Source organism: Peromyscus californicus, unplaced genomic scaffold (genome assembly GCF_007827085.1).
Source record: "Peromyscus californicus insignis strain IS unplaced genomic scaffold, ASM782708v3 Scaffold_4__1_contigs__length_199733344, whole genome shotgun sequence".
In the NCBI taxonomy this organism is placed as follows: Eukaryota; Metazoa; Chordata; class Mammalia; order Rodentia; family Cricetidae; genus Peromyscus; species Peromyscus californicus.
The window spans coordinates 125,140,435-125,156,813 of NW_026294562.1; the positions used below are offsets into that span (position 1 = coordinate 125,140,435).

General features: G+C 38.2%; 1 protein-coding gene across 1 annotated transcript in view; it reads right to left on the minus strand.

The window, feature by feature from the left end:
• Nucleotides 1-16,379, minus strand: part of Agbl1 (AGBL carboxypeptidase 1) — a 773,688-nt gene that overhangs the window by 337,366 nt on the left and 419,943 nt on the right. The window contains exon 21 of the mRNA XM_052760219.1: nt 8,872-9,048. Within this exon, the coding sequence (XP_052616179.1) occupies nt 8,872-9,048 (177 nt within the window). The remainder of the gene's footprint in view (nt 1-8,871; nt 9,049-16,379) is intronic.

The window sequence follows — 16,379 nt, forward strand, 5'->3', positions numbered from 1 at the left end:
ACAAAATCATGTGTAATTTCCCTGGGAAAGTAGATTTTTTTAATATAAGTCTTATAAAAAAAAAAAACTAAACTAACTATGTAAATGTGCAGAAGATAGTTTTAGAGAAAAATAGAAGCAGGTAAGAACAGGGGAATTTGAGAGTCTGGGCATAAGCTGTGGGAATTTCTCCATAGCCCTAAAAGGGATCTGGAGTGGGAAAATAGTTTTAAAACAATCTTGCCTTTTATATTCACATAGGTATCCTGCCTTGGTCTCTATGTGAGCAGATGCTGCATCACCAGGTTCTGAATGATTAGGATGAGATATGATAGTCTACCCTTGGCATCCCATCACTTGAGAGACTAAAGTAGGAGAAAACATATGATATAGTTTTAGGCCAATCTAGACTACACAGTGAATCCCAGAGCATTGTGAACTACAACAGCAAGACCTTGTCAAACACAACAAAATAAAAGTTAAAGTTAAACAAAGACAAGAAGAAGAGGAAGAGGAGCAGGAGAAGAAAGAAGGAGAGGGAAAGAGAGAAGGAGAGAGGAGAGGGGATAGGAGAGAAGGGAGAGGGAAGAGAGAACAAATTCTTGAGCCATGCCTTAACTCAAGAAATTTCTGACCTCATGGTTCAGAAGTCTCATTCTTTAAACCCCCAAGTGGTTTTAACATACATTAAGGTTTGAGAGGTCTTTAACTTCCTTCTGTTTACTATAGTGGAAGTAAAATCTACCTTGCTTGTTTTAGTTCAACTATGTTTGTAGACATTGCAAGTTGTCCCTTACACTGCCATTTATTCCTCCTTTGTCTCTTTCTGCTCCTTTAGATAAAAGCTCACAGATTCCCCTCTTCTTCATACTTTTCCACGACCTCACATATGCGATGTCTGTAATATACATATAGATAGATAGATAGATATAGATTATGCTAAGTAGCAAGTTTGATAGATGAAATAGCTGATGATAAAGGAAATCTCTAAACATTACATACATTTTTCTATAATATAGGTAAATCTATGAACATGCATATATGTAAAGAGAAAGAGGTGGATAATAGTCTCCACATAAGACAAAATCATTAGTTTTTGAACTCTAGCTGCATATTACAGTTTTTAAAATTCAGAGTCCTCATCGCTAACCAACCCTAAACATTTGATTAAGAAGGTTTAAAATATATTATGGTTAAAAATTGTCATCATTGGTGAGATAAAAACATAAAATTGCCATTAATAATTTTTATTATCAATACAAACCAAAAGCTTGTTTGGAGTTTAAACAAGGAGTGAGCTTATATTGTGAAAATTGAGGTAAGCAGTCCTCTAAGTGGTAGTTTCTTCTGTCTTGTCAGTTTTCAGGCATTGCTGCGACAGGCTAACCTTGAATCCACAGCTCTCTTGCTTCAGTTTTCTGAATGTTTGAACTACAGGCAGAGCCGCTCTTTGTATACACTCAGTGGCTCATTCAACATCTACAAAGCAGATCTTCCTAGAGTCAGAGCTCCAAAGAGTACAATATTTACTAGTGAGAGCCTAGAGATCAGGAGTGTCTCAAGCTCTTCTCTGTAAGATCCAGAGACCCCTCTGGAACTCTGACAAGGAACCCCCAGTGAAGAACAAGGTAAGATTACTCAGTGAATTTGTAATTGGTATCCATTGGCATACACAAATGGTTGCAGTCTATCTCCCTGAGCTTGTATATATGCCCTGGTAAAAGCCAATTCTACAGCTTAAGATGGATTTGAAAACAATTCCTTCAGTCAGGTTTGCACAAGTCCAAAGGGATATCTGAGTGCAACAAGTCTGTGGTGAGACAAGAGGGAAGTGATTAGGAAGTGAAGTGAATAGAGAAGACTATAGGACAGGCCACATCACATGACGTTAGATTGGCTGTTTTACTTAAGATGTTCCACACCTATTTTACTGCTGGTAGAAAGCTGCTATTTCATTTGTGCTCCATTCTTCCTTCCCAGAAAAGATGAGAAGGAGTGAGAAGGATGAGGGGAGCTGCCTCAGTAGGGTAAAAGAAGGAGAGGGAGAACAGCCCATAAAAGAAGGAATTTAACCATCAGCAAATTCCTGATAAAAGAAGAGAACTTTCTTCCTAGAAAAATAAATGGCCAGACACAGAACATGGTACAGATTTTTAGGGGTTTTATATTCATGCTGGGTTGCCTCAGCATAGGGGTCCCTTGGATTCTCAACAGACGTAGCCTTTCCAAAACATAATTTATTAGAAACTCTGCCTCTCTCTCGGTGTTAATTGTGAACCTCATATAAATAAGAACCACGTTGTGTGCTTCTTCTGGTGCTGTAAATCTACTTAATGGCAGACAAGTACAGAAAATGGATCTCCTGCTCCAAAAGCCAAGAATCCCTTTAAACAACTGCAATGCACCATGGGAGTATGACCTGGCTAGCTTTGAATCCTTCAAGTTACTAAAACTCTCCTTTGTATTCATTTACAAAACATAGATAACGAATACAAAAACAGTGACTGTAATGCTTTCTTACAATGCGGTTCCCATGGAATGGTTTAGTACATGCTAAGGGTCTTGCATCTTCTCAACACTATAGGAAGTGTGCTAATGTTACTGTTGCTCAAATGCTGTATATTGTAATATTCAAGGAGCACTAGTCAACATTTATTACAGGATGAGACTCAAGATGATCTTCCATGAAGCTCTAAGAAATCCTGAACTTCATTTTCCTCATCATGGAATAGAGAGAAAATAAGAGCTGTTATAACATGAACAGGGCTTCACAATATTGCAATAAAAGACATGAATGAAAGCATCTTCTTAGGATCAATAGTTAAAGGCATTTGCCATACAAAAATCACCATATGAATTCAATTTCAGGAACCCACTTAAAAGAAGGAGAGAAAAGACTTCACAAAGTTGTCCTAGGACCTCAACACATGCATTACGCTGTTCACTAGGTGCAATATACAACTATACAAATAATAATTAATAATAATAATAAAAATAAAGATTACATATAAATATAATCTTCATTCTTGGGTGTACATGTTCTGTACAAACCAGAGAACAAAGTTAAATAGCATCCTTCCATAATGTACTTTTTCCCAGAACTTCAGAATACAATCCTGTTTGGAAACAGGGTGGCTGCATATGGAATTAGTTAGGAAGAAGTAATACTTTGTAGAGCAAGGTAGAACCTCAGTTGTGTACTTTTGGAGTCCTTATTGGACAAGTAGAGGTGGAGAGAAGCATAAGTAGAGAAAGCTATATGATAACAAAATAATATGCTGAAGTTATGGGTCTAGAAGATTCCTGGCAATACCAGCAGCCAAGCAAAAGACATGGGATAGCACCTCTGATTGAGCTCCCAGAGAGAAGGTAGTCCTGCTAAGACCTTGATTTCAAACCTCCAAAACCATGCAAGAGCACTATCCACTATGGTGGTATTTTATTTTTGCTGAAATGTGATTTGAATTGTATGTTAATAAATAAAGTTGCCCCAGGGGTCAGAGCTATTAGAGCCATAGCAAGAGCGTGGCAGCGGTGGCGCACGCCTTTAATTCCAGCACTTGGTAGACAGAGCTAGGTAGATCTCTGTGTGTTCAAGGATACAGCCAACATTGGAGACACACGCCTTTAATCTCAATACCATAGAGGACCTGGAGGGCTGTACATGCAGGCAATGACGAGGCAGTCACGTGTTTGGGTTTACAACCAATGAGAAGGCAGAACAGCTAGACTATATAAAGACATACACACAGGAAGTAGGTCCCTTTTGGAGAGCTCTCTTGACTGAAGAGGATCGCTGAAGCAGGAAGGGTGACGCTCTTAGCTCTGACCTCTTGGCTTTCTTCTCTGAATCGGCTCTGTGTTTCTTATTTAATAAGACAGTTAGTTACATCTACAATCCACCATCTACAGTCATTCATTATGGCAGCCACGCACAACTGCGGTAATATGTCCAACTTCCATTTCTTTTCAAGTGTTGGTGATTGAACCCAAGACCTTGAACAAGTACTCTTTCACTGAGCTGCATCCCTAGCCTTTAGCCCTTTGGATAAGATCTCTCTATGTAACCCACACAGGCCTTGTGCTCACCATGTTAGACCAGAATGGCCAATGAACTGTGATCCTCCATATTCCATATTCCAGATGCTAGAAAGACAAAAATCACAGCACCTGGCTGCCTAGCCCCCATTACATAGCAATATAAATAACTCACTACTCAGGTGAAGTCCTGGACCAATAGAAGGCTTCATATCCAAAATAACCAAAGCCAATGGAGGAGTATGAATGAGGGATCCTGGGAGCCTAGGATGGTATTTGTAAATAATCGAATTTCCTTCTGAAATTCACCACTGTCAAAACATCTTCAATATTTGAATGTTTAGTTCTAACATTTATATTTCCTAATCTATGTCTTTTTAAAACACTGTTACAAGTTTTTTGCCCCAGGAAAGATCTTTGGAGACTCAGAGACTCCCATAGAAGTATTTAAGGAGTGCTCTCTGCAACATTGGTGAACAACAGAAAAGCAGAGATGGCCAGGATATAAGTTAACTCTCACTGAAAATGCACTAGAGGCCCCAGATGATCTAACAGAGAGCTTGAGAGCTCAATAGACCTTTTATAGTTGTCCTAACAGAGGCAAAGAGACTAGGCCTTTGTCCCCAACCTCTACTTGCCACTAAATGTACCTACCCTAAAGAGCCAGAGTTTAGGGGAAAACTGCTGGCAGTTTCCTTCAGATACAGGTAATGTATGACAATAGACACAGTTATTAGTATGTAGAGGAAATGAGTGACTGAGCCTAAACTGAGACCTAGAGTATGGACTGTGGCATCTACCTTGCATACAAATAGAAGTCCATCTGTCTAATCACCATCTGTTATGAGAATGTGGCCATGAGAGATTCCACACCTGGACCAGATTGCCTTTTCTGGGAAAGAATCCATTAGGTGCTCTCAAATCATGTACATAGTGACAGGTCTGAGAGATCTCAGCTCTGGTTTCTTGGCCTTTCCCTCTCCCACCCACACACTTTCCATTTGTACATCCTGCAACAGCTCTCAAAATCTCCATTTTTAAAATGGTTATGATGACATTTGGACCACAGTGAGTTCGGTTTTATTAGTTACTTGGACACACAGGATAATAATTTAACTGCCATTTAGAAATTTTGACTCATTTTATTCATTTATTTATTTAATCATCATATATTTTAATAATGAGTCAATACTAGACAAGCATTGAGTATTTAAAAAAATCAAGAGATTATAAAAGTTCTTAGCATAATGGTAAACAATGGGATTTTACTTAGAAAAAAAAGATACTTGGATCGTATTGTGGATTGCTGTCCTCTGGCCTATGACTATCTTAATTAGACCAGGTGTGATGAACTGCACACCAGCTGTGATGAACTGCACAAGACCCTTTCAAGATCATGCCCACTGGAAGTCCTTTATAGAAGTGGGAGGAAGGTCTTCAGGCCCTCTCCTGTGATTACAGCCTATTCTTTCCTTTTCAATGTAATTCTGCCTTAGTTGTCTGGGGTCTTCGGCAGTAGTAGAGTGCACAGTGGGTGAAAGGTCTATTAAAAGGGGACTCCTTCTGTGCAGCTCCTATGAGGGTGTTACCCATGCTGGGGTAGGAATTTTCAGTGGTACAAGTGTTGAGGACCACACAAGTTCCTCTAAGTAACATCTCACCCATGGCTACTGCAAGTAAGCAAGTGACAAAGTCTTGGTTTCACAACCCTAAATGAGCGGAGTTATCTTCTTGGTTTGTTGTTGGTGCCAGACATGGATAAATAGACTTTGTTCATACTTCCCAAGCAAAGGCCATCAGATAGATGGATTAAGGGCCATTACTATGACTTGAATAATTCAGGGTTGTGGAGAGGTACCTCAGTGGATGCTGGAGAACCACACACACAGAGGATATACAACATAGAACAGCTAATGCATAGGAAGGAGATTAAACACCAATTAGTTACTCTTTGACCTCAGCTGCATCACTCACCTTCTATTCTTGCTCTAAGTAAAACCATGTTATCTTTTCATACATCCACGATGTTGCCAAGAAGCAAGTCAATGGCCTACTTGAGTGGGAGTACTCACATCAACTTCCATAGCCATCAGCAACCCATGAAACCCAGATACATGCCTTTATATGTACAAGCACGTGATGTATGTGACCCCAGGTCACAAGCATTCAATAAAAAGCACACAGATGTCCATATGAACTAGACATCTCAAAAAACATGAGCTCCCAATGGTTGTACCATTCCATTTTGTCTTTCTCCCTCAGAAGACTTGAAAGCTTTAGGCCAGCCCCCAAAAGGTAAAGTAATTCTCTCAGTAGGCAGAACTTCTTGGTTAAACACAAATTATGGATCTAACTATACAACTAGAGCAGAGATTATATCTCAAAGAGATAGAAGTAGGAGATTTCTTTAGAACTGTTCAACTATAGACTGCAAAATAGAAGAGAAAAATACCATATTAATAATAATTATCTGAATGTAGTGGCTAATGTTCTTTAATGTAGCTCCAGCATAAATGTCCCTGTAAGAAATGCTATTTCACTTCACTACTAACAAATCAGGTACTTAGTGTGCTGGGGAGAAATTATTGGAACTGCTTTAAAGCCACGTTAACCAGAGAAACTGCAAAAATATTTATACTCTTATGAAGGAAGGAAGGAATGCCCCTCATGGGTGTATTTAAGTATCCTCAATCTTTTGTATAAATGGTAATGCTAAACAAAAAAATGGAAAGATGACCTTAGAATAATAACCTCAAGACCCAACTGGGACTCAGCTTCCCAATATAAAAAAATTATTTGCAATATGTTCAGGGTAGAAATTTCTATACCACTTTATACCTCATAGACTTTACGATATGCCTCAAACAAAAATCACTCAAACACCCAACTCTGGGCTGGCTTCCTTCCCTTGATATAGGCCCTCCCATATGTAAAATTACTCACCCAGCCCTGCTCACTGTCTGTAATTCTGCTCAGTGACTCCACAGTGTTTGTAAGGACAGGAAAACAATGGGAAGGAGAAAACCAATCCATTCATAGAGGTGTTTCATATAGAGCCTGGGACTGTGAAAGCAAAACCTGGTCTGGCCCAGTTAGGGCTTTCCGTAGCCAGTTTTCTCTCCATCCTTTCTCTAAGAGACCTCATACAAAGGCAATGTGGAAAATTTCACAGCATACATGCTGGGTCAGTGCCTGAAAGCCATCCCATTGGCTGAGTATCTTTCATCTTTGTCATTTCTAACAGCCATTGTATATATTACATGGAAAATGGAGATCTAGAAGGGACCTGACCTGTGAGCCATTCTCTTTTCAAACAGCCAGAAAGGCCTTTGAGTGTCCAGTTGATTCATTATGAGTCACATTGATATTTATGTGACTAGATGATATTAGGCTGAATTAGTTCTTGGAGAAACTAAGTCACTGAAAGTCAACAATCAAATAAATCTGCAAAAAGTTGCATGGGATGTCTTTGAATGACTGGCCCCTTTCCATAAAAAAGCACACAGCACAGAAATAAAATCCTACATTCAAAAGGCCACAGGCGTACAGTATTCTAGGCTTATTTTTCTGATGCCATAGGTTTTTGAGTGCCAATAGAATGAAGAGATTCCTGATAAAATACTCTCCAGCCATCCACACACTTACAGAACTTGTGTGTTGTAAGGAGAGGAATCCTCATTAATATCTTCATTTGATTGGGCAAGCATCTAGGCATGTGAGGTAATGAGCTTCCAGTCCTTTTGACAAATGGAAGAGTGAGGTCTTTTGTTGCCTATGCAAAGATCTCAAATCTTTCTACTTTGCATCTGTATTAACATGAGCAAATTGGATTCATTTAGTCTAATAACATTAATCCAGTAACAAAGTAATTCTTTGAAGCAACTGTGTAGAATAATTAACAGACAGAATTAGTGAGACAAAAGGAATGGTTCAATAGCCCTGTGTCAAAAATCTCTTTGGCCAGGTGGGAACACAGACAGATCTCATAACCTGCCAGTCCCTAAACTTATTGTGATAGCTAACAGATTTCTACAAATTCATGACAGATGCCAAGTGTTTCCTGGCTCTTATAGGTGTGTCTCAAAGCCAACACCCAATGAGCTTCAGTGCTCATGAGGTCTGGGTAGTCTAGGGATTGAATAGAAGTCATCAAGGAGCAGTCTGTCAACTTGCCTGAGAAATTTAAAAGAGTTCTATTACCCTGGCAGTGTCACTGTGTCTCTTATTTATGCTTCTCTATGGGAGAGTGGGAAGAGCAGCCAGAGCAGTGTGCTGTAGCAGATATCCAGCTGCTACGGCAGTTAATAAAGCTGTAGAAAGGACATGATTTACACAGGAGTGCTTTCCCTCAACACTAGCACACGCATCAAAAAAAAAAAAAAAAGCCCACTCCTTCTGGTGGACTCATAGTCTACACACACTCTGCTGTACTCTGGTGACTGCTGGTTTACACTGGCACATAAAACACATAACGCAGAAATGTTTTGAGCATACCTATAGACTCATACCCTCTGTGATGTATATGGGACCAGTTTGGTTATTGAAAGAGATAACTGATTTCCATGCATCTAATAGTCGTGTTTGGTAGTTCAGATCAGAGAGAGGCTCCCTGATGCTTGCTAGTGAAGATACCTGATGGAAGCACTGCATTGCAAAGCATGCACAGATTATTTCCGGGACCAGCAGAGATGCTGCTGCATACTCATTGAAGCAGTTCTTCACAGCAAAGGAGTGAGCCCAGACCCAGCTGGGAGCTTTCTACCCCTTGCAAAGGAGAAAGACAGGTCTTTTATTGGTCTCCATTTCTATGTCCTGCTGTTGAGCAGATAGCAGGGGCCCTATAGCCTCACATACCTGGTAGGGGCCCTGGTTGCAGCCACAATAGCTGCTCTCCATAGTGTAGCTTCTGGAAACTCCTATCTCTCTCCATACCACTACCCGGGCAGTGGAGGCTCGTGATTTTTCCACCAGAAAGCTGCAGCTGTTCATGGTGAATGCTGGTGCTAGCTTGTCCAGGATTTTAGGAAGCATCTGTAATTTAAAAAACAAACAAATAAAAATAAAAAAACAAATCGTGAGAAAATATGGGTAATTGGGAATATTCATTATTTAAAAATTGATTCTCAACATTTATTACTAAACAATACTATACATCAAATACACAGTTATGTTGCTCTGAATCACTAATAAATGGATATCAACATTATTTTTGGTTACCATTTTGCCTATGCAAACTGAGAGGCTTAGAAAATAAAGACATAAATAACTTGAGAGCCACAGTCACGAAATGGCCAGAATGTGATCTAAAGGTCAACTTGGTCTACTCCAGCACCGTGAACTTGAGCTCTCCTCTGTGTCACTGTGCACCCAGTTTCACACTTTGTTGTGTTGTGCTAGTTAAGAAATCCACATGTCATAGAGACTTGCAACTTCTAGTGACTCCATCCAGTTCCACAGTGGCCTGTGGGCTTAATCGCTGAGAGGCAATGATAGTCCTCACCCAAAGCATGTCTAAGGCCACTCATTTCCTGTGAATGTGTAATTGCCCAAATGAACTCTGCTGTTGTATCCTCTGTGCCATAAATCTGAAGCTGGATCAATTATGAGACTCCTAAAACTCCATCCTCTCAGGGTTCATATATCCCACCTTTTCTAGATTAAAAGTATTTTATTCACGACCTTTTAATCTTCATTTAGAAGATATGTATAATCTCTTACTACTCCAATTGATCAAGTGGGGTTCCTAACCACCAGATGTATCTCCAAGGAGATGATGACTCAGAGTCGATAGGACACACAGTCATTGGCTCAGCAGAGACACTAAACACAGGCAGCCCCAGACTTCAGCAGCATTAAAAGTACCTCTCACTTCAGTATTGACAGAATGTGCACGAACAGTGTATGATATGAAATTGGGTACAACAGATAACAAGTAGTGAAAGTTCAGGCTTTCAGTCAAATTGAAAGGAAGAAAATATAAATCTAGTAGAAATGCAGTTTTTGTCATTTCTAGAACATTCAGCAAATCTTTCTCGCTCTGGTATTTTTTGTCCTTATATTTAATATAACTTAGTTACGTAATTATCATTATAAAGTGTGTATTTTAAAAAGTATATTACCATAATTATTTATGTGACTTATTATGATCTCTGAGTTACCACACAGCCTCAAGGCCTAGAGATCATTTTGAAAAGAAAAATATTAAATACTAATATCTTTCTTATTTGTGTTTCTGCAATTGACCTCTGATTGGTTCTTTCATATCCACACTCACTATTCTCTCCGGGTGAGCTCTCACTCCATTTGTTTCTTCAAAGTGTTCATCACAACAACAATTAAAAATTTAAATTATCATGTGTATGAGTTGTTCAGTTGATCATGTAAGTTCCATGATGGCAGGTATATGTTTTACAAGAAACTCCCTACACACTGAGAAATGCTTCTCATGGACAACACTTGATGATATTTATTGCTGAAATAAATAGAATCTTATAATAGAGACACTTAGAGGACTGATTAAATATGCATGGATATATTATTACTACAAATAAAGTGACAGAGAATACTTTGAAATCATTTTAATTATTAATGTTTTACTTTGTTACAGGAAGTTCACTCTTATTTAAATAATAACTCATTGTATTGTGAAGCTATTTATTTATGTACATTTGTACCATTAAAATGACTTCATATTTTAAAGGACATGTTTAGTTTTATGGCAAAACCAAGAGGATGATGCAGAGACATCCCATAGACCTCCACACACTCCCATAACATCTGCCACCAAAACGGTCCATTTGTTTTGATTGATGAACTCAAGCTGAAACATTTACAATAGGCAGAGTTGGTATTAGGATCCAGTACTGAAAATGTACATTGAAAAGTCTTAGAAAGTAGGTTCACTGACAGTTATCCAGCATTACAGTATCACTGTAGAGTTTCATTGCCATAACATGCTTCTGCTCCACAAACCACCTTCCTTTTTCCCTAAAATACTGGTCAACAACTGATCTTTTACTGTCTTCAAAGTTCAGTCCTATCTAGAATGGTAATGGTTGGAACCATGCTACTTCAGAGATTGATTTCTAAGACTTAAAATATTCATTTAAGGTAACTTTATGTCTTCCCAATCGTGGCAGTTTATTTCACCTTATTACTCAATAATATTTCATTATTAATCTTCTGATTATCCAAATTTAGATATTATAAATAAAGCTGCCTGTACATATCCATGTACAGGGTTTTCTGTGGGCATCTAAGTTTTCAGTTTCTTTAGGTAAATAGCAAGCAGGTATATATAGCAATAATATATCTAAGTTGCCAACAGTTCTATTCCAAAGTGGTTGTACCATTTGGGATTTCCACCAATAATGAACAAGCATATCTGTGAATCTAAGTCCTTCTCAAAATTTGGTGTCAGTATTCCAGGTTTTGGTCACTTGGGCAGATGGCAATGATATTACATTTTATCCTCAGTCCCCTGAGATATGTAACAGAGATCACTTCTTTGTGTGGATTTTTTGCCACTTGTATATCATCTTTAGTGAGTATCTTCATTTCTCTATGTTTTAATCTAGACTTTGTGTTTTCTCACTTTTCAGTTGAAAAGAGCTTTTCTTGTGCATACCTTCTGAGACCTTACATAAGCTCTGCTCTGGATAACTGTCCATAATATTGCTTTACCATATGTATTTTGCAATAATTTACATTTTCATCCTCTTAATATTTTTTCTCAGAGCCGAAGATAAACTCTTTGAATCCCAGCTTATTTTTTCTTTCTCTTAAGGATCATGAGGCTGATGTTGTATCTAAAAAGCCATGGTGGCACAGAGGGGCACAAACTCAAGGTTGATTGGTTGACTGACAAGTCCATGGTCATCATCATCTACATATTCCCCTGCTGTTATCCTCTAGAAATTTTTATACTTTTTCATTTCACACTTTGATCACTGTAATGAGAATGAGAACAACCCTGTAGGCTCATATATTTGCATGCTTAGTCACCAAGGAGTGGAATTGTTAGGATTAGAAGGAGTAGGAGGTATGGTTTTTTTGGAGTAGGTGTGGCCTGTTGAAGGAAGAGCATCCCTGGAGTTGAACTGGGATGTTTCAAAAGCCCATAATGGGCCAAATCTCTCCCTCCCCTGACTCTCTCTGCCTATTGCCCATGGACCAGGATGTAAAGTTATCAGCTACTGCTCAGTACCATGCCTGTGTGCTGCCATACTCCCCATTCTAATGGTCATATGATTAATCTTCTGAAACTTCAAACAAGTACTCAATTAAATGCTTCCTTCTAAGAGTTTCCTTGACCACTGTGTCTCTTCACAGCAATAGAACACTAACTAAGACAGTCATTAATCCATTTTGAGTTAATTCTGTGAATGGTATACATCTATATTTAGATTCTTTTTCTTTTGCATTGAGATCTCCATTTTTCTCTTGATCTGTTTATTGAAAATACTATCTTTGCCATATTGTCTTACTCTTCTGTCAAGGGTGAGTAACTATGTTTATGTGGGTCTATTTCTTGATACTGTAAATTCCCCCTATGACCTACCCATCTAATCTGTCATCATTACCATCCTCTCATGTATTCTGTGACTTTGTGGTAAGTCTTAACGTGAGGCAGTGCCAGAATTCCAACTGTGTTTTACTCCTTTGCATTTTCTCAGCTACTCTTGGTCATCTGCCTCTACATTTTGATGCCTACAAAATAATCTTGATTAAAAATGCATTAAATCTAGTTTAAGATGTGGAGAACTGAAATCTTGGCAATACTGAGTGTTCTATCCACAAATGTGAATACTTCTCTAGTCTCTAGGCTTTCCTTTATTTTGTTTACTACATTTTGTACTTCTCTGTAAGATAAATTGCTAAGCAGTCTTATTAGCAAAAAACCAGGAGCCAGATATTGGGGTGAAAACTGAGAGATCAGAGGAATAGGGCAAGCCACAGCCAACCCCACTTTACCAACTCCTCAGCCTCCAGAGAGAGCTACTTCCTGCAAACCCATGCCTATATGCCTTTCTGTCCCTGCCCTCTTACTTCCTCTCTCCACCCAGGTACATCACTTTTCTCTAACCATCCAGCTTTTTCACTTCCTGCCTGTCTGTACAGACCTCCATATCTATGGTTACATACATATGGTTAACTAGTGCTGGGAATTAAAGGTATGTGCCGGCACACCTAGTTCTGTTCCCAGTGTGGCCTTGAACTCACAGAGATCTGGATGAATTTGCCTCACGAATGCTAGGATTAAGGGCGTGTGCTACCACTGCCTGGCCTCTGTGCTTAATATAGTGACTGGCTTTTTCCCCTGATCCTCAGAAAAGCTTTATTGGGGTGCACAAATAAAATATAACCACAGTTCTCTTTGTATAGAATTTATAAATGCTGTTTTTTTAGATTGATATTCAAGTATTTCATTATATGCGGTAATAATATAAGTGGTACTAGGGTGTGTGTGTGTGTGTGTGTGTGTGTGTGTGTGTGTGTGTGTGCATTGAGAAAGAATCTTACTCTGTATAACAGGCTGGTCTGGAACTCAAGATGTAGACCACACTGGCCTCAAGCTCATAGCATTTCTCCTATACCAGCTTCCTGAGATTATTATTATTTTGAGACAGGGTTTCCCGATGTAGCCCTGGCTGTCCTGGAACTTGCTCTGTAGACCAGGATGGACTCAAACTTATAGATCCACATGACTCTGCCTCTGGAGTGCTGGAACTAAAGTTGTATACCACCACTGCCTGACTTAGTAAATGTGTTTTTTAAATCTCAAATTCATTTGCTGAATGCTAACTTATAGGAAAGCAACAGAATTTTGTACATTGCCCTTTTATGTTTCCATATTCCTATCAACACTTATTAGATCAGCATGCTTTTATTTGAATTCCTGGTCCTCTTGTATTGCTAAATTTTCAGCATGATGCTGAAGTGAAGTGGTGAGAAGGAACATTCTTGCTGGGCTACTTATCATGAATAGTAAGGAAACTTTCTGTTTCTGAACATTGAAGATGCATGTCAGCTATACACATTTTTTAAAATATTCTCTGTCAAGTTGAGAACAGGGACTCTATTGGTATGGAGGAAAGGATATTGGGTTTTATCAAATACTTTATCTGAATCTATTAGATGTTCATGTGATTTTCCTTCTTAAGTATTTTGATATAATGATTTATACAAATTAATTTTCTAATTATGAACTAGCTATGAACACTTATGAAAAGTATTACTTGGTTATGGTGTGTAATTATATGTAGTATTATATTTGATTTTCTAACATTTTCTTCCAGAATTTGAGTTTTTGTTTATGAGAGATATTGATGTATTTTTTCTTTTCTTATATCTCTGCGTGACCTCATAGAATTAACTGGGATGCATTCTCCCAGTTTTGATTTTCAGAAAGTGATTATACAAACTGGTACAATTTCTCCATGAACTGTTTTGCAAAATTCACTAATGAACCCATCTGGGTCTGATTCTTGTGGTTTAAGTAGATTATGAATTTTTTATTATCACTTAAAAATCTTTCAAATGTAGCCCTGTTCAGATGATCTATTCAGACTCAGTGAACTTTGTTTGCGTTTTTCAAGGAATTGGTTCATTTCATCTGGATGATCAAATTTATGAATAAAAACATTTTCACAGTATTTCTTTCTTCTTCATTTAATGCGCACAGAACTTCTAACGATGTGCCATCTTCCATTTCTGATGTCAGCAATCTGTCCTCTGGCTTGCTTAGCCTTGATAAAAACTCAACACTCTTGTGGACTTTTCCAAGATTGATCATTCAGTTTCATTGACTTCCTCTTTGGATTTCCTGTTCTCAGTTTTTCTAATTTATGTTCTCATTTTTTATACAAATTAAAGTTGTATCTAATAAATGTATACAATATGATTTAGCTTCCCTGATTTAAATGAGTTCCCTACTTTATGCTTTGTTTGCATTTAATTTTCCCTTTTACTTTTTAACTTCCTAAGATCTTTAGTTAGATGGTTGATTTTAGGACTTTCTTGATATGTGTGTGTGTGTGTGTGTGTGTGTGTGTGTGTGTGTGTGTGTGAGTGTGTGTGTGTCCAGTGCAATATACCTTCATCTAGGTATAGATTTTACCATGCTACAGACTTTTAGAAGTTTCAGTTTCATCTAGTTCAAATATTTTCTAATATCTCTGGAAATTTTTCCTCCTCTGCATCTGTTATTTAGAAGACTGTTGTTATTCTCCCCTGTGTTTGGAATTTTATAGTTATCTTCATATTGATGGATATATTAATTTTATTGTGTCCAGGAGAACATATTGTGACTTTGATCCTTTTTAAAAATATTTAAAAATATTTATATTAATTTGTTGAGTCGTATAATGTATATTTTTAAAAAATTTATTTTATTATTTTGCATGTATGCGTGTTTTGTCACATGAAGGTCTATGTACCACATACATTCAGTGCCCTTGGGACAAGAAAGGAGGGTCCTCTGTGACCTAAGTTACAGAGAGTTGTAAACTATAATGTGGGTGCTGGGAACCCAACTCAGATCCTCTACAAGAGCAGCCAATGTTCTTAGCCACTAAGTCATCTCTAGAGTCCTTCATGCAGTGTATCTTGGTCACTTTCACCCTCTACCCCCAACTCCTTTCAGATCCACCTCCTTTCCCTACCAGCCCCCTCCACATGGTATTTTTTTTTCTTTCTTCCTTTTTTAAAAGATATTATTGCACAGCTGTTGTTCTGGTGCTCTGACTCTTAGAATATTTCCATCTCCTCTTCCCTGATGTTCCATGAACTTCAGCGTGGTGGTTGTGTTGTAAATGTATTCCCACAGGCAGTTTATGTCTGCATTTTGAATAGCTGTTGTTTTCTATAATGAACTCTGCTGCAAAAGGAAGCTTCTGTGATGAGAAATGAGAGCCACACTCATCTGTGAGTATAAAGGTAAGTATTTAGAAAGGACTTAGAGATTTATACTAGATCGGAAAGTGGCAGTAGTAGGTTCTCCTCTAGGATCCCTGGCCTCCCAAGACATGGGTAGTTGGCTAAGTTTATAGTGCCTGGCATTCATTTCTTCCTACTGAATGGGCTGAAATGTGTTTTATAGCATGCAAAGTGGTCTGTATTAGTGAATGGTTCATGGGTGCTTAAAAACCATGTCTATTTTGTGGTTTAGGATAAATTCTCTATAAAAATCAATTACATCTGTTGATTGATGGTGCTTATTTTTTCCTGCTTTATCTGTCTACTGATAGAGAAGTTGTGCAACCTGCAGCTGTAACGGCAGATGCATCTTCTCTTTGCAAATCTCATGCACTTTGCTTCATTCCCCTCTTACATTTTATGTGATTAAGCATGTGCACACTATT